The 19,537-nt window shown below is 37.8% G+C and overlaps 1 protein-coding gene across 1 annotated transcript; it reads right to left on the bottom strand.

The window, feature by feature from the left end:
• Nucleotides 1-556: 556 nt before the first annotated feature.
• LOC140881461 (alcohol-forming fatty acyl-CoA reductase-like) lies at nucleotides 557-5,142 on the bottom strand. Its single transcript, XM_073286792.1, has 10 exons — nucleotides 4,904-5,142; nucleotides 4,504-4,607; nucleotides 4,181-4,383; nucleotides 3,980-4,080; nucleotides 2,451-2,643; nucleotides 1,856-2,017; nucleotides 1,667-1,748; nucleotides 1,303-1,569; nucleotides 1,028-1,155; nucleotides 557-897 (listed from the first exon to the last, which is right to left on the bottom strand). The coding sequence occupies exons 1-10, from the start codon at nucleotides 4,980-4,982 to the stop codon at nucleotides 744-746; spliced, it is 1,473 nt and encodes a 490-aa protein (XP_073142893.1). The 5' UTR covers nucleotides 4,983-5,142; the 3' UTR covers nucleotides 557-743.
• Between the last annotated feature and the right edge of the window lie 14,395 nt (nucleotides 5,143-19,537).

Below are 19,537 nucleotides of genomic sequence, written 5' to 3' on the forward strand. Positions count from 1 at the left end.
ACAAGACCAAAATTACAGTTTTTCCAAAATAATATGTTTATATTCTATTGTCTAAATCATGACATGTTATTACTAAATCAAATTGAAACTATTTAAAATAATCTTATTTGAAACTAGTTGAATGAAATACCGTCCTAATATATATATATATATATATATATATATATATATATATGCTGACGTGACATCATGCACATCCAATAGTTGAGTGACATATCAATAGATGTTCACATGGGTGCTCACGGCGGTTGCTCACCATATCATTTTTTTTCTCTCTCTCTCCCTCTATATATATATATATATATATATATAATTTTGTTTTTCTACGCGTGATATTCGCACGAACATCTAATGAAATATCTTAGATGATCGCATGAACAACATGCGGTGCACATAAATTTCTGTAATTTCTGCACATTAGTATGTATATATATAATTGGAACCGTTTAAATTAAAGTATGGGACATGAGGAGGCCGTCTCAACTCTCATGGACCTCACCTCAAATACATGTCTGAGTCTGAGTATATTAGTGAATTTAGATATAATGCATACCAATTATTAAACCAACCGCACAATGCATATAACAACAGCAATAATAATATAATTAGAGTACTTGGGATTTGACCACATGGACATTTAAATATTGATCCTTGCTCAATCACGAACTAAACTATATATCAATAGGTAGCAAATAATTCGAAATCACACTAATTATATATAATAAATTGATTAACTGATTCATTCAATTGAAGACATATTTCACTGCTCCAGGCAAATGAGTGTTCGTGAAGTATTCATCCCATTTTATGTCTTTTGGATCAAAATAGAACATTTCTGCCTCCACCCCACTTTCCTTGGCCGCCCTTCTCAGTTTTTCTGTATTCAAATCATCGAAGCTGCCAAAATAAACAAAACACAATTTGAATTTCAAATCACATTACGTCTTTTTTTCCCATATATATATATATATATATATGATGATTCATGATCTAAACATATCTTGGAATTAAGGTCATAATTACTTACTATCCTTTGAAGAACAAATAAGGCACATAAAGATCCACCAAGCGCCTCACATATTTAATCTTTCGGCATAACTCCACGTACATGTTCTCGAAGTATCGGCAGCACGCAATGTTCAATATCTCTAATCCCTAAAAGACAACATGCAAAACTTTCAGGGGATCATATAAACATAGACGACCAAAAAAACAATTTTTCTCAATTGCATATTGCAACGATTAATGAACAAACATCATACGCGTGAAATATGATAGGACAAGAACTAATCCGAACCAAACCTTCAAAGGAAGCAAGTAATGAAGAGCCATGTATCTTTGGAAACTATCCATTGTATCAAACATAGTGACTTTGCCCACAATTATAGGCTTCCCATCCTTGCCTATCCATGGGTTCCGAGAGAAGTATAGGTGCCCATATTCTTGAAACCACTTCAGCTCCAAAGGGTTCGACACCGAGGATCCGACATGATATATGCTTTCACTTGGTTGATTTGCGTTGGCCACCATTGCTACGATCATTGCATTTATCACCATGTCCGCGGGTATCTGCGAAAATTAATTCTTTCGATCGATCAATAAATATAGATTCGATTAACACATATGGTTGCATAACTAAATTCGATCCGAAGTGAACTGAACTCACCACATCAACAACGCTTTTGGGGTCACCAGTGAAACATGTTAATTTTCCTCTACCATATCCAACGGCTATGCTATCTATTGTTCTGCAATATCATGATTTCATCAATAAAGAAATGAAAATATATATAGATTAATTAAATAACGAGATTTCAAGAAAATTAAATGGAGTTTTTATGATTGATTAGTTTACCGGACACCTTCAGCCCAACCAGGAAAGGGTTCTTTGTAAGTGCTTGTAATGATCGTGGGACGAATTATTACAAGTGGCACATTTTCTTTCCATTCTCCCAACACCATTTCTCCCATAGCTTTCGTGAACACGTAGGTATTTGGCCACCCGAATGTCCTTGCTCTGATAAATCCAATTTGTTAATTTCAGATTGAAGAAAATTACACGCATGACACAACATAATATATATTGACAAGGTGGAAATTAAATCATGAATATCTCTTCATTTGTCTTGGTTATTATTATTAATTATTATTATTTTTTTAAAAAGATGTTATTCGATCTCTGTCTTAAATTCTAGTGCTGTATATGGACCAGATCTAATATTTGCAAGTCTCTTTAACATAATATTCATAAGTTATTATAAGGGAAATTGTAATTTTTGTTATATAGACATTTGTGCCGCATTTGTGTCACGTCAGCGTAACGTAAGAGAATAGATTATAGTTGCTTAAAATGAAGCACGTGACTCGATAACTAATTTTTTTTTTTTTTTTTAAAAAAAAGGTGCAATGACAATATAAAGAAATAAATCATATATAATTCGAAAGTATACCTTTGGATCCCAAAATCTTTCATGGCAGATTTAATATCGTCTTGGGAATAGTTTCGAGCCTGTAGGTGTTTGAGCGTGTCCTCCATCAACTTCTTCTCAGAGTAAATGTCCAAACCTGGTGTCCCATTCAGTGTCTCTCCCATTTTGTAGGGGTTCTCCATTATTACTCCTCCCTTTTCACCACATACGTAAGCTGAAACAGGATTCCAATCATTCATTATTATTTTTGGGGGCAATCCATAATTTATTTATTTTTTAATTTGAGGGAGAGTGTAAAATTAACTTGTAAATTTCCAAAATTTTAGATATAATTTTTTTTGGATCGAAAACAAAAAAGTGACCCGGGTTTCATTTTAATGTTAAAACATCTGATTTAAAAGTCATTACTTAAGAATAAATCAAGTTATTAAACAGTTTGGAATCAAAAGATTCAAATTATTGAATGAAAACTATACAATAATTCTTGTTGAGAATTCATAATAATTTAATTTTAGAATTCACAAACACTACCTAAATCATGGATTCTTGAATTTGAAACATCTTTAATTCTGTAGATGAGAACTTGCAGGTCTCAATAAACTGGCTCTGTTTGGTTGGGGGATTAGCCTAGGATTAGAGTGTTAGTAACATGTTTGACTCGTTTTTTAAATAAATGTGGATACCCGCGGGCCCGTGATTGGGCACTGTTCATTTAGGAAAAAGTTGGGTAATAAATCCCTTTCTCGAGAGGGTATTAATAGTCCAACTTTCTACGGTAGAGCTGACAATGACTAATTTTGTTCTCAATTTTACCCCTTTCCTTTGCTTAATCCACGTTCATCACGTGCAGAACAAGGATATTTTGGGTAGAAAATTATTTTCTAACTTTTAATCCCAAATGTAAAAAACCAACCAAATAAAAAAAGGTTTTTATTTTAAAATTTAAAAATACTTACATAATTTATATTTATCCTAAATATTATATTTACATTAATAATCTCATCATATCTACTAAGCGCAAAACTTATAACAATTCAATCCCACTTTATGAAAATAGCTAAACTAAAGTTGTTTGGTACAGGTTTATATGTCCCACTTGATCATTTTATAGCTAGACTAGAATGATGAGCATTATTGAAGTAAACGTCGTGTCTCACTTATTCGAGATAAAAAAAACTAAATAAAGTCAAAACAAAAAATGTGGCAGAGACAAACACATAATTCTAAAATATTTGCGGCAAACATAAAGTGAGAATCATCAATAATAATCTAAAACGACAAATTCAATTCACAATAATATAAGTATATATATACATATCTTCCCCTAAAGTTGATTGATGACATAACGTGCTCAAGAAAAAAGAACCGATGACTACCTGATGTCAATTTCGTGACTCTCATTTAGAAAATGACACGTTAAAATAGCATCAGATGATGATATGCAACGAAAAATCAAATATATGCCGGAAAATTTTTCGACATGCATAATTATAAATATTATATAATAATTTGTTTGAGTACTGGGGAATTGGGATTATATTTATACCAACCTGTTGATACGTGAAGGAGCACCTTTAATTTGGCACACTTTTTGGAGAAATCCAACACATGCATTGCACCAAGCGTGTTTATTTTAAACGAATCGTCATATCTGCATGCATTTAATTTAATTTAATAAAATAAATAAATAAATAAACATTTCTTTTCGTGCAATTAATGTACTAATTTTTTTGAATTGTTATATTTCATACTTTTCATCAAAGTTGGTGGTGGCAGCTGAGTTAACAACAATATCAACGTCTTTCCACATCTCCTCGAGTAAATTTGAATCTTTCACACCCAAATTTTCGCAGGCAATATCTCCTGCCACCACTCTAACTTTTTGCCACAAAAAAGAATTGAAATTTTCCCCACAATTCGCTTTTAGGACCCTGAACAAATCCTTCGATATAATCTGTACAAAATATATAGAATACTGAAATTAAAAGGTGATATTTGATTAGAATTAAAAATATATAAAGAAAATGATCAAAATATTTTCTTATATACTGTATATAGCTCATTGATTGCGTACCTCGTGGTTGAAACGGAGCATTGCAGAGTTTGTATCCTGAGCCCTCAAAAGAACATAAAGCTTCTTTACATTTGGCTGAACTCTAAGTATCTTCTCAATCAAAACTTTCAAACAAATATATATGAAATCAAATTCATTAATTAATTAACCTAAGAATGTGTTATGTGTAGTTTTATGTGTTTAATTACTTCTTTTATTGCTCTAAAAGTTGTAAAAAGTAATTACCATTAATTATATATACGTGAAAATCATTAAATTATAAGAACCAAGTTAAATACAGGACGATCACCCCTTGATAGGGGAATAACTTTGCATAATTCGAAAATTTTATACAAAGAATATTGTGTATAATCAAGAAATTAGGGTGATATATGAGAGAAGCTAGTTGAGAAAGTAGTACTCTTAGCAAGAAAACCAGTAGCACCGGTGACAAGAATACAACTGTTGTCCAAGAACTGAAGAATGCTGCCCAACTCCATCTCACCAATGTACTATATAATGAAACTTGAACAAGAGTGGGAGAAAAAATGAGAAACACACTGCTCGTTGAAGGATATTTATAGAGCTCGATCTCATGTGCAAAACATGCACACACTTACATGGTTTTTGGTCATGTAATTTGGACGCTTTTTGAGTTTAAATCTTGTAATTGGTGAATTTGTTGCACTAATTAAATGTAAATGGAAATTGGTCAAGTGTGAGCGGCCCTCCACATTAATTCTCAACTAACTAGTTGTCCACATGTCTGGCTGCTAGCTAGCTTGAGCTATATATCATTTTCTGATAGCATGCAGTTTTTCCCAAATGCATGCATATATGATGGAAGTCCGGTCCTTCTTAAATATATATTCAACCTCTCTCGAAATTTTCTGAGATAAGCTCTGAGCTTCTACGTCTTCTTCTCCCGAGCTTATGATTTTCTTCGTCTGCTTGCATCGGAGCTCCGTCCTCTCGTTACTAAGCTTTGTGCACTCTTGCTTCATTTCTAGCTATTTCTGAGCTTCTACGTGATACTGTTCAGATACATCATTAGTTCGCTGATGTAGTACCTTTGTGCTAGATGACTACAAGTTTCTGCCGTTGTATCCTGGGAAACAGTCGTCTGTTGTCATCCTTGAAGCACACATCGGAGGGGACGAATCCGTTTTAAGGAAACTTTATTTTTACGAGCCTCGGTTATGTTTACATGGTCACAATATTTTTTGATTTGAAGAAAAGTTCACGTAATAGTTTTTTCAACAAACTTAAAACAGATCCTTTGTCGTTTCATTACGTGAATCAACTTCAATTATGGAAGCTTATTCCACTTACTTGAATGCTACAAAGGTGACTCCTCCTGCTGCTACGGTGCCTCTGACCCATGCCGACAAGCCAGAAAAATTTGAAGGATTGAATTTCAAGAGGTGGCAACAAAAGATGTTCTACCTAACCATTTTTAATCTAGCAAAGTTCCTCTCTGAGGATGCTCCCAAATATGTTGAGGGAGATGTGTAGACTACTAGTGCTATTGATGCATGACACCATTCAGATTTCTTGTGTAAAAATTATATAATGAATGGTTTGGCTGATTCACTGTACAACGTATAATGAGAAAAGGATGGCTCGGGAATTATGGGAATCTTTGGATCGGAAATACAAAACCGAAGATGCCGGGGCTAAGAAGTTTATTCTTGATAGATTCTTGGACTACAAGATGATCGACTCTAAATCAATGATCAATCAAGTTCAAGGACTCCAAGTGATCTTGCATGACATACATGCGGAGGGGAGGATGCTAAGTGAAACCTTCCAAGTGGCAGCTATTATTGAAAAACTGCCTCCGGCGTGGACGGATTTCAAAAATTATTTTAAACACTAAAGAAAAGAAATGAATATGGAAGAACTTGTGGTCAGGCTTCGCATTGAAGAAGACAACAAGGGTTCTGAGAAAAGATTTTTTAATATTGATGTCGCAAAAGAAAATGTGATCGAGCATGGTCAGAGCTCAAAGATCAAGAAAAACACTGGTAAATTTGGGAGAGATTTCAAGTTGGGACACAAGAAAGACAATTTCAAAAGGAAATTTTCTGGGAAATGTTACAACTGTGGCGGTCCGGGTCACAAGGCTTCTGAGTGCAAGAAACCGAAGAAAAATAAGGAGATAAATATGGTGGAGTCCATATGTGTCTAATATGAATCTTTGTGCTGTTATTTCTGAGGTGAACTTGGTGGGTTCAAACCCAAGAGAATGGTGGATTGACACAGGTGCAACTCGCAATGTGTGCTCCGATAAAGAGATGTTTTCAATTCTTGATGAGTTCGAGAATAGTGAAATGTGTACATGGGAAACTCTGCTACATCTGATATCAAGGGAAAAGGAAAGGTTATTTTGAAAATGACTTTCGGGAAAGAGCCGGCTCTTAGCAACATGTTATATGCGCCAGAAATTCAAAAAAATTGGTGTCTGGTTTGCTTTTGAATAAGCATGGCTTTCGTATTGTGTTTGAGTCAGACACATTTGTTTTATCAAAATGTGGAATGTTGTTTGTCGAAAATTTTATGTTTTTAATGGCTTATTTAAGCTCAATGTAATGGTTATTAAGCCGAAAATAAATAAAGTGAATGCTTCTATTTATTTACTTGAGTCTTTCAATTTGTGGCATGGTAGACTAGGACATGTTAATTATGATACAATTCGTAGATTAACTAACTTGAAAAGCATACCCACATTTCATATTGATAAAAATCACAAATGTGAAACTTGTGTTAAAGCAAAGTTAGCACGATCATCTTTACAAACTATTAAAAGAAATAGTGAACCTCTTGATTTGATTCACATTGATATGTGATTTAAAAGGAATGTCTACACGCGGAGAAAATAAATACTTCATTACTTTTGTTGATGATAGCACAAAATATTGATATACATATATATATATATATATATATATATATATATATATATATCTTCTTTAAAGTAAAGATGAAGCTATTGAAAAATTTGTCCAATACAAAAGTGAAGTCGAAAACCAACTTAGCAAGAAAATTAAGGTGTTAAGAAGGGATCGTGAAGGTGAATATGAATCACCATTTGCTGAGTTTTGTACTCAACATTGCATAAGACACGAAAGAACTGCACCTTACTCTCCTCAGCAAAATGGGGTTGCAGAGAGGAAAAATCGCACTTTGAAGGAAATGATGAATGCACTGTTATTGAGTTTTGGTTTACCACAGAACATGTGGGGGGAAGTTGTTCTAACAGCTAATTACCCTTTAAATAAGGTACCACGAAAGAAGAAAGATAAAAAGCCCATATGAATTATGAAAAGAAGAACACATTCCTATCAATATTTGCAAGTGTGGGGGTGTCTTGCTAAAGTGTTGTACCTACTCCGAAAAAGGTAAATATTGGACCTAAAACTGTTGATTGCATTTTTATTGGATATGCACACAATAATAGCGCTTATCGTTTCCTTGTATATGAATATCAAATACCTGATATTCATAAGAATACGATAATGGAATCGAGGAATGCTTCATTTTTTGAAAATGTGTTCCCTTATAAATCTAAGGAAGAACCAAGTTCTGTCAAAAGATCACACGAGACAATGGAACAAGAGGTTAACCATGAGGTTGAACCTAGACGTAGCAAGAGAGCTAGGAATGAGAAATCTTTTGGTCCGAATTTCATCACTTTCATGTTGGAAAATGAACCTCAAAGTTTCAAGGAAGCTGATAAGTGCATTTTATGTGCATTATTTTATGTCTATGTTGCATGCATATGTATGGTCTCATATTGTTTTATGTGTTTTGTTTTATGTGATTTATTGCTTATTTGTGCATTTCACTCTCCGGGTTAATTTTGTAGGAAAATGGGTTTTTGAAGAATGAATTACGGAGCAGCCTTGGTCAAAAATTCAAATTTAATTTTAGAGAGCTTCAAATCAAATCTCCACTGTACAAATTAAATTTCAGGATGTTTTAAAGATGCTGTCAAAATTTTAGCTCAATCCGACAGTTAGAACTTAAGTTATGAATTTTTCAAAAATATCGCGCGCTGGGAAGAAATAGGGGCGCCCCGAGCTGCAATGTATTGCAAACCGTGCGCCGCATCGTAAAAACAGGCAAAAAGCAGGCATAATTTTCAGCTCTCGGGCCGTCATTTTTTACCGACCGAGCGCCCTCACGAAGTTGGAAATTTATATTTTGTGGGTGTTTTACATGGAAAGAACTCTTGGGCACTATAAATAGGAAAAATTCTGCCGTTTTAAGGGTTCCAAAGATTAGATTGAAGGGAGGAGGCGACCATCCAAGGAGAAGAACATGAAGAAGGAGGAAACTTGAGAAATTGAAGAACCGCATAAACTAGTTTTCTCTTTTCTTTTTCTTTTATTTGTTGGGATTTAGGGGATCCTACCCCCAAAACTATGTTTTCTTTTGTTCTTGAAGATTGAATTTGGTTTTTAAGCGTTCTTGATTATATTATTGTGTTTATTGAAATTTTGGAGTTTGATCAACTTCTTATTGATTTTATGTGTTATAATTGATACCGATAGAAGATTTTATAACATGAAAGGGTAATATAATCCATGGATCTACAACTTGCATAGAGATATGAGGTTGGATACATGTTGATAGTCATATTCCACCAGGTCGAAAGCTAGAGGATTCCACAAATCGTTAATGCAATTGCAATTGTTAAATAACACAAGGAGACTTGATTATTATAATTTGTTAATTAGATTAATAAAGTTCGAGAGAGTATATTGATAGATTAGGGAATTCCGTCAAAAGCATGACTTGAGAAATAAAATTCAATCATTAGAAAAGGGGTGAACCGAGTTCCTAACAATCGTTTATTTATTTTCTGAATTTAATTTATTGTTTTGATTTTATTTCATCATTTTATTTCATTTTATTAATTTTTTCTCCATCTCTCATTTTAATTAACTAAAGAATTATACTTGAGGTGAATTTGTCAAACATCAATCTCCGTGGGATGATACTCATACTCATGTACACTATATTATTACTTGACTCGTGCACTTGCAATTTATTCGAGCTTAATTGATAGACATATTTGAGTTGATTTTTTGTGGTAGTATTTGCTCGATCAGAAGCTATGAAATCATCTGAATGACCTCAATGGAAAGAGGCTATAAATTCCGAAATAGAATTCATTTTGAAAAATCATACATGGGAACTAGTGGACCTTCCTTCGGGAAGCAAACCATTAGGTTATGAGTGGATTTTTAAAGGAAAATGAAATCATATGGAACAATAAAAAAATATAAAACCAAATTGGTAAAGGGTTACCGTCAACTTGAAGGGCTTGATTACTTTGACACTTATTCTCTAGTAACGAGAATAACTTCAATCCGAGTAATACTTGCAATTGCTGCATTGCGGAATCTTGAAGTACACCAAATGGATGTGAAAACTGTTTTTCTAAATGGAGATTTAGAAGAAGAAATTTACATGGAACAACCTGAGGGATTTTCTGCACCCACACAATAAAATAAGGTTTGTAAATTGGTGAAGTCTCTATATGGCTTAAAACAAGCACCAAAACAATGGCATGAAAAATTTGACAAAGTCATACTTGAAAATTGATTCAAAATCAATGATTGTGACAAATATGTATACGTTAAGAACATTGAAAGTGGATATGTCATTCTGTGTTTTTACGTAGATGACATGCTTATCATCGGAAGCAATGATAAGATGATTAAATCCACTAAGAGATTATTGAACTCAAAATTTGACATGAAAGATTTAGGCTTAGCCGATGTCATCCTTGGAATTAAAATCCATAGAACATCAGAAGGGATGGTTCTAAGTCAGTCACATTATGTGAAAAAAAATACTTGAGAAATTCAATAAGGATGATTTTGCATTGGCTAAAACCCCAATAGATACAAGTCAACATTTATCGAAGAATCGGGGTGAGAGTATCTTCCAGTTAGAATACTCTAGAGTAATTGGAAGTCTGATGTACTTAATAAGTTGTACACGACCAGACATAGCCTATGCAAAAAGCAAATTGAGCAGATTCACGAGTAATCCAGGAGCTGAACACTGGAAAGCAATTTTAAGATTGCGAAGGTATTTAAGATACAGTCGTGACCATGGGCTGCACTATACTAGATATCCTATTGTTATTGAAGAATACAGTGATGCAAATTGGATATCTGATATCAAAGATTCAAAATCTACAAGTGAATTTGTATTCACTTTAGAAGTTTCAACAATTACATGAAAATCTTCTAAACAAACTGTAATTACCAGATCCACAATGGAATCTGAGTTTATAGAACTGGATAAGTGTGCTGAAGAGGCTGAATGATTGCGTCTATTCTTAGAAGATGTTCCATGATGGGTAAAACCTGTACCGACTATTTTCATTCATTGTGATAGCCAATATGCAATCAGAAGAGCACAAAACAATATATATAATGGTAAGTCTAGACATATACGTCGTAGACACAATACCATACGACAACTACTCTCAACTGAAGTTATCTCTATTGACTATGTAAAGTCAAAGGACAATGTAGCGGATCCGTTAACCAAAGGGCTAAATAGAGAGTTAGTTGCAAAATCATCAAAATGAATGAAACTGAAGCTTATAGAATAAACTAGTGCAAAGGAAAACCCAACCTACGCTGACTGAAGATCCCAAAAACTTGGTTCAATGGGACAACCTAATCGCACTAATTTGGTAGATCACTGTGAGGGGTTAATCCCCAGTCTATTCCTATTTCAAAACAGTAAATGTAGAGGATAAGCACATAGGTTTTAATGATTCTGATGAAATTAAACATAGAATTACCTATGTGAGAGAGAAGTGGGGACAATTCGAAGGAATTGCAAGGCGCAATTCTAGACCCTCTCACAGAACCAGGATAGTGTTCATGGCAAAAAAAAACACGATCATGAGAACTAAATTGTATCAGGAAGAGTCATGTGTGAAGTATATCTTAATTTACTAAAACGGATGTGTAGTTCAAAGACATCGTGTCTACTGTCAACCAGTGAATTACTATGCTTTCACAAGGGAAGGTTAAAGGGGTAATACCTATCTATCCTATGCAGGATTCAACTGTTGAACTTTATCACGTATATATTTGTTTATATTTCAATTTCCATTCATGTGGGGGATTGTTGGACTAATTAAATGTGAATGGAAATTGGTCAAGTGTGAGCGGCCCTCCACATTAATTCTCAACTAACTAGTTGTCCACATGTCTGGCTGCTAGCTTGAGCTATCATTTTCTGATAGCATGCGGTTTTTCCAAAATGCGTGCATATATGATGGAAATCTGGTCCTTCTTAAATATATATTCAACCTCTCTTGAAATTTTTTGAGATAAGCTCTGAGCTTCTACGTCTTCTTCTCCCGAGCTTACGATTTTCTTCATCTGCTTGCATCTGAGCTCTATTCTCTTGTTATTAAGCTTTGTGCACTCTTGCTTCATTTCTAGCTATTTCTGAGCTTCTACGTGATACTGTTCAGATACATAATTAGTTAGCCAGTGTAGTACCTTCGTTCTAGGTGACTACAAGGTTCTGCCGTTGTATCATGGGAAACAATGCGTCCGTTGTCATCCTTGAAGCACAAATCGGAGGGGACAGATATGTTTTAAGGAAACTGTATTTTTACAGGCCTCGGTTATGTTCACATGTTCACAATATTTTATGATTTGAAAAAAAGTTCATGTAATAGTTTTTTCAACAGAATTCGCGGTCTTAGTTGTAGTAGCTCAGTCCCATTTTACAAGATTAAGTGAATAAAAATGATTAAGCATGGATTAAGGACTTGAATTGGAATTAAGGGAAAATGCAATTTTGGTCATGTATGTTTGTTACTTTGCGATTTTGATCCTCTATGTTTTCATATTTCAGTTTCAGTCCTGCATGTTTTGATTTTTGGCAATTTCAGTCTTTTTTCTTCAAAAATGCTTACGTGAAACTGTACACGTCAGCTCCACATCAGCAATGCATCAGTGTCACATCAGCGCCACATCGGAAAAAAGACTAAAATTATCAAAAAATAAAGATAGCGGGCTAAAATTAAAATCTGAAAATATAAAGGATCAAAATCGAAAAGTGACAAACATACAGGACCAAAAAAGCAATTTTTCCTTGGATTTAATTGGAAAATTTATGATTTTTGGTTAAGAAGAGTTCGAAAGGTCCAAGCCCAAGTTCGGAGGGTTCAAACACTTCAGAATCATTGTTAAGGGTTTGGAGTCTACGGACGGTTCGGAACATCCGAAGTGCGATCGGAGCTTCCGATCTCAGTTAAGCCATGCATGTGCATTATTGACGTGTCAAGTAGTTCGAACACACAGGAGATCGGAACGTCTGGAGAGGAGTTCGGAGCTTCCGATCGTTGCATTTTCGCGACGTGGCATGCATGCGAGTTCATCCGGGAGTCATTGTCCTTGCTCAAATTCACCATCTCCCTCTCGGTTCTTGGTAGATTTTAGGCAATTCCTGCCTTCCTAGGCGTGGTCCGAGGCTTTGGCGAGGTGCTCTGGAGTCGTAGTGGAGTGGTGCCCAAGTTCTAAGGGCTTTCGACAGCGAGGGGCTGACAACGGACGGAGGCTTGGACAATTGAGCTGGTGTAGCTTGCCTAGTCTAATTAAGGTACGAAAGTACTGTTTGAGATATCCAGACTGAGTATGCATGTATTATGTGTTGTATTGATTATATGACATGATTTTATCTGCATATATTATGACATGTTATTATGCTTCATGCATGATCGTCTTGAGCTTGTATCCTTGTGATATCCTATATTTGAATGTTTACCTTATCTTGTTAGTGGATGGTTGGACACGTGGATTCGTGTCTGGTCACCATTATTACCAGGGCTGACAAAATTCTGAAAATTCCCGACCCTTCCTGATTCCCAACCCGTTCTCATCCCAAATTTTTCTCGTCCTGAACTTTTTTCGACCCAAGTGGTCGGGATTTTTCCCGATCCGATCAATTTCTGGATCGGGATTTGGATAGGCAACTCTACCCGACGGGATTTCAGACCCGACCCGATCCGAATATATTAATAATATTTTTTAATTAAAAAATTGATTTTTTAAATATTTTTCTGTTTTTCTATTTTAATAATAATGTTTTATAATTATTTTTTAATATTTATATTTATATTTTTTAATATTAACATTGAGTTATAAATTTTTATTTTATTTTTTTTATTATTATGAATAATTATATGTTTTTATTGTATTAATCAAATAGTTGTTTTAGTTTATTTATAATGTAATAAGAAGATGTTTTAGTTTTTGATGGTTATATACAAAGAAATTTTAATTTATTTGTAATGTACTAAGAAATTCTTTGAATTTCTTCATAAATATTTTTTTTAAAAAAAAATTCATAGAATTTTTTTAACAAAATATTATTCGTGATTTCCCTCTCCCGATCCGACGGGATCCCGAATGTTCGGGATCCCAAACATTCGGGTCCCACACTTCTCGGGTGCGGGATTGGGAAAAAAAATATCCAAATTCTTATAGGGACGAGATTCGGGTAAGGGGGTTATGGACGGATCCCAACCCGATCTCACCCCTAATTATTCCACTGTTAGGTTTAATCAATTCATTAATCCTACTAGTTAAGAGTAAACGTAATTAAGGGAACTCTTAATGGGTTAACGGAGTCCAGAATTGGATTCAGAACACTTGAAAATGGTTTGAGGGTCATCGAGTTCGGAGCCTCCGAAGTCAAGGTTTGAACGGTCCGAAGTCAGGGTTCGGACGATCCGAAGAGTGGTTCGGACGCTCCGAACATGCTGCCGATAGTCGTCATGGATGACGTCATCATGTTGATGTAAGCAATGACATAATATCGGTTTCGGACGACCCGAAGCCCAGTTCAGACGACCCGAACATGTTCGAACGACCCGAAGTCCAGTTCGGACGATCCGAACTCCGTCTATAAATAGGGGGTGCCGAGCTCATTTTTGAAGTGCACCAATCACCTCTTCTCTCTCGATTCCTTAGCCTTCTAACTCATATCTAGGGAATTCTAGGCGTCCCATCGGGAATCCGGAAGTGGCATAGCGATCCAGGCGTTGTAGCGGAGCGGTGGCCTAGTTTTGAAGCAATCGACAGCAAAGGGCTAACGACGGACGAAGGTATAACTTTTGCTTCCTAAAAATATTTAGGAGTATGCTTTAGCTTAGTTAAGGCTTTTAGAGCGCTATAATGATAGTAGTATCATTTGGCAGTGTAGCACGGATTATAGGCGTGGACCTAGGGCTGATAGCACTTGCCTAGTATTTGAGGTACGAAAGTACTGTTTGAGATATCCTGACTGAGTATGCATGTATTATGTAACTGTATGATTTATATGTCATTGATTTGTGCTGCATTCATTTGCATACTGAGCTATCTCCTTTGAGATGTCTGTTAGTAGGGTTTTTTCCCTATCCTGTTAGTGGTTGGACTTCCATCGATTTGGGTCCGGCATATCCACTGGTATTATGGTATGGGAGCCACCTCCTGAAGCGACGGCACAGCATGCTACATACCAGGGCCCGGTCTGTCTCTGTTATCTGATCCTTGACCTCGAGTTTATAGGGAGTTCACTTTGCATGCATGTATACTCATACTCTCGTACTGAGCGTTTTATGCTCATGTCTCATACTCTGTGTTTCTGGACACCCTATTCCATGGGGCAGGTTTGCGATTGGATGAGGCGGGTAGATCCAAGAGGGGCTAGGCAGTTTTTGGCCAGCTGGAGCTTCGCCTAGGTTTTATTCTGTTGTTATTAGATTGATTCAGCTGTTCGATCTGGTTGTATAATATTTGGGTATTTACAGATTCCTTTCCTTGGGATTGTATATTGTTTTTGGTTTTCGCAGTTTTATTTTGATATCCATTTAATTAAGTTAATTGCATGCCTAAGTTCTATTTAGTAGGTGATCCAGGTAAGGGCCACTACATTTATGGTATCAGAGCATGCAAAGTATTCTTGAGATTTAGATTTTACATTAATTTATTAGATGGCAGATCGTGACGACCAGAGTTCTCATGGCAGTATTGGTGGGCGTTGGGGTGATGCCGACCGGGAGCCTCGTCGGGAACGCCGCCATCGTCATCGAGATGAGGACCATTTCAGTGTACGTCGATTCTTGCAGATGGGGCCTAAGCTCTTGGTTGGAGGTGAGTCTCCGGAGGATGCGGAGAACTGGTTAGACCGCATGGAGATGACTTTTTAAACTTTCCAATGTACCAAGGAGCAGAAAATGGAGACCCTTGGTTATCTTCTGGATGGACATGCGCGCAGGTGGTTTACTTCTGCACCTTTTGTTGCGACGAGAGGAGTGGCCACCTGGGCCGAGTTCGGCACAGCTTTTCAGAAGCTGTATTTTCCTCCTGCACTCCGTCAGTCGAAGGCGGGCGAGCTACTGAGTCTGCGACAGGGAGCCATGTCTATTGATGAGTATTAGCAGAAGTTCTTTGATCTGCTATCCTATTGCCCCAAGATTGCTGACAGCTCTGGGATGAAGTATAATCTGTTCCTTCAGGGCCTTAACCCTGAGATCCATGACCGTGTGGCGGTTGGCGACGACATGTCCTATGAGGGTTTGGTGAGCCGTTGTCACCAGACGGAGGACAGCATTTGGCAAAACAGGTCTTTCTCTCAGTCGAGACCTGCTAGTTCTTTGGGTCCCCGTGCCCAATCTTTCAAGAAGTTTGGATCTACTTCTTCTTCCTCTGGCTCTGCTGGTGTTGTCCGTTTTGGAAAGAAGGACAAGTGTGATCACTGTGGGAAGAACCATCCAACCGACCGTTGCCATAGAGCTTCTGGAGCTTGTTTCCGTTGTGGAGAGACTGGTCATATCCGGAGGGATTGTCCACTATCTGGGGGAGGTGGTTCTGGTTCAGGATCTGGTTCTCAGGCCACCGTTCAGCAGAGGTCACAAGGACAGCCTGCTGGGAGTTTTCATTTGAGGCCACAAGCTTCTGGCCAGGTTTTTGCCCTGAGACATGATCAGGCAGTGGAGGAGAATGAGAAAGTCATCGCAGGTACATTTATGCTTTATGGTATACCTGGTCTTGTACTTATTGACACTAGTGCATCTCATTCCTTAATTTCTGCACGTTTTGTTAAGAGGCATAAGTTACCATGCATTGCACTAGATGTAGTGATGTCTGTTTCTACTCTGACAGGCCAATCTGCTTTGGCTAAGCGTCTAGTGATGGGTTGCCCTTTAGAGTTCGAAGGGAACATTCTGTTAGCGAATCTCATGGTTCTTACGATGGACGACTTTGATTGCATTCTGGGAATAGATATGTTGACTACCTATCGAGCTTCAGTGGACTGCTATCAGAGATTAGTACGCTTTCATCCGGCTGAGGGTGATAGCTGGTTTTTCTATGGTGAGGGAGTGCGACCCCCGATGCCTTTGATATCAGCTTTGAGAGCCTGTCGAGCTCTAGAGTCTGGCGGGGAAGGCTACCTTATCTATGCAGTTTATTTGTCCGCTGAGAGCATTATGATAGAGAGTATTCCTGTTGTAGATGAATTCCCAGATGTTTTTTCTGATGAGATTCCGGGTTTTCCTCCTGCTAGGAAAGTCGAGTTTGGAATAGAGTTGATGCCGGGTACTTCGCCTATTTCTCGAGCACCGTATCGTCTGGCTCCGTCAGAGATGAGAGAATTGAAGAATCAGCTACAGGATCTTTTGAACAAGGGATACATTCTTCCTAGTGTATCTCCTTGGGGAGCTCCTGTTCTTTTTTGTAAAGAAGAAGGATGGGTCTATGCGGTTGTGCATTGACTATCGGCAGCTGAATCGAGTCACTGTGAAGAACAAGTATCCATTGCCTCGTATTGATGACTTGTTTGATCAGCTGCAGGGCACTTCAGTTTACTCCAAGATTGACTTGAGATCTAGGTATCATCAGTTGAGAGTCCGAGATCAGGATATAGCCAAGACTGCATTCCGTACTCGCTATGAGCATTACGAGTTCTTAGTGATGCCATTTGGTTTGACTAATGCGCCGACTATATTCATGGATCTGATAAACCGTGTCTTTAGGGAGTATTTGGACAAGTTTGTCGTGGTTTTCATTGACGACATTCTGGTGTATTCGCGTAATTCGGAAGAGCATGTTTCTCACTTGCGGTTGGTACTGCAGACTCTTCAAGATGAGCAGTTGTACGCCAAGCTGAGCAAGTGTGAGTTCTGGATGGATCGAGTGGTCTTTATTGGCCATATCATATCCAGGGAGGGGATTTCTGTTGATCCAAGAAAGATTGAGGCGGTGCTTAATTGGTCGCGTCCGACGACGGTTGCTGAGATCTGTAGTTTTTTGGGTCTAGCAGGTTATTATCGTCGCTTCATTCTGAACTTCTCTCAGCTAGCTCGACCTTTGACGCAGCTTACCCGCAAGGGTGTGAATTTCGAGTGGTCCTCCGAGTGTGAGGAGAACTTCTGTGAGCTTTGACGGCGGTTGACTTCTGCGCTGGTTTTGGCATTACCGTCAGGATCTGGAGGGTATGTGGTGTACACTGATGCTTCTCTTCAGGGGTTAGGTTGTGTCCTGATTCAGAATGGGCATATGATCGCATACGCTTCTAGACAGCTGAAGCTTCACGAGGACAACTACCCAGTCCATGATTTGGAGTTAGCAGCCATTGTGTTCGCTTTGAAGATCTGGCATCATTATCTGTATGGCGAGAAATTTGAGATCTTCACCGACCATAAGAGTCTCAAGTATTTGTTCACTCAGGCGGAGTTGAACATGAGGCAGAGACGTTGGATGGACTTGCTTAAGGACTATGATTGCGATATTAAGTACCATCCGGGAGCTGCTAATCTCACTGATGATGCTTTGAGTCGCAAGGTGCGACTATCCGTACTTCAGACTTGTTTGATGTCTAGTGCGATCAGTGACTGTTGTACTTCAGGTTATACCTTCAAGCATAAGAAAGGTATGCAGAGTATCCAGATTTTTGCGATATTATCTGAGCCAGATTTGTATTCGCGGATTCGGGATGCTTAAATATCTGATTCGAAGACCCAGCGTTTAGCTCGTCTAGCTAACGAGGGTAGCTCGTCTGGATTTCATTATCAGTCAGATGGCTTTCTGTGTTTGTCTGGTAGGCTTGTGATTCCGCAGGATGTAGAGTTGCGAGAGGAGATTTTGTCTCAGGCGCATCGCACTAAGTTGAGTATTCATCCTGGGAGCAACAAGATGTACAAGGATCTACGTACTCGTTTTTGGTGGAAGGGAATGAAACGCAGTGTTTATCAGTTTGTTTCGAGATGTTTGGTGTGTCAACAGGTCAAGGCAGAGCACCGACGACCTGGAGGATTGCTTCACAGTCTGCCTATTCCTGAATGGAAATGGGAGTTTATCACAATGGACTTTGTGACCCATTTGCCGTTATCCCCGAGGAACTGTGATGCTATCTGGGTTGTGGTGGACCGACTCACCAAGTCAGCGCATTAGATTGCCTATAGCCGGGAGTACAATGTGGATCGTATGGCTCGGTTGTACATTCAGGAGATCGTTCGACTTTATGGAGTGCCTGTGAGCATTGTCAGCGATCGGGACCCCAGGTTTACTTCTAGATTCTGGGGGAATGTTCAGCGTGCGATGGGTACTACTCTCAGTTTGAGTATTGCCTATCATCCAGAGACTGATGGTCAGTCAGAGCGCACTATCCGTACTTTGGAGGATATGCTTAGAGCGTGCGTCATGGATTTTGGTTCAGCCTGGCAGGATCATTTGCCATTGATCGAGTTTGCGTACAACAACAGCTATCATACTAGTATTGGGATGACACCTTTTGAGGCGTTGTACGGGCGACGTTGTCGTACTCTACTCTTCTGGGAAGAAGTGGGGGAGAGACAGGCTGAGGGACCGGAGTTTATCCAACAGGCGATAGACATTTTTGATCAGATCAAGAAACGAATTAAGACTGCACAGGATCTTCAGGCCAGCTATGCTAATACCAAGCGTAGGCCTTTGCAGTTCGATTTCGGGGAGAAAGTGTTTCTGAGAGTGTCATCTTT

The sequence above is a fragment of the Henckelia pumila genome, chromosome 2 (assembly GCF_033568475.1).
Source record: "Henckelia pumila isolate YLH828 chromosome 2, ASM3356847v2, whole genome shotgun sequence".
Taxonomy (NCBI): domain Eukaryota; kingdom Viridiplantae; phylum Streptophyta; class Magnoliopsida; order Lamiales; family Gesneriaceae; genus Henckelia; species Henckelia pumila.

Bases quoted from the DNA above. Each gene is read 5' to 3' on its own strand.
- LOC140881461 (XM_073286792.1), bottom strand. From the start codon at position 4,982: ATGGAGTTGGGCAGCATTCTTCAGTTCTTGGACAACAGTTGTATTCTT. The intron at 4,081-4,180 runs GTATGAAATATA...AAATGCATGCAG, and splicing joins ACCACCAACTTTGATGAAAA to ATATGACGATTCGTTTAAAA. The intron at 1,749-1,855 runs GTAAACTAATCA...ATGATATTGCAG, and splicing joins GGTTGGGCTGAAGGTGTCCG to AACAATAGATAGCATAGCCG.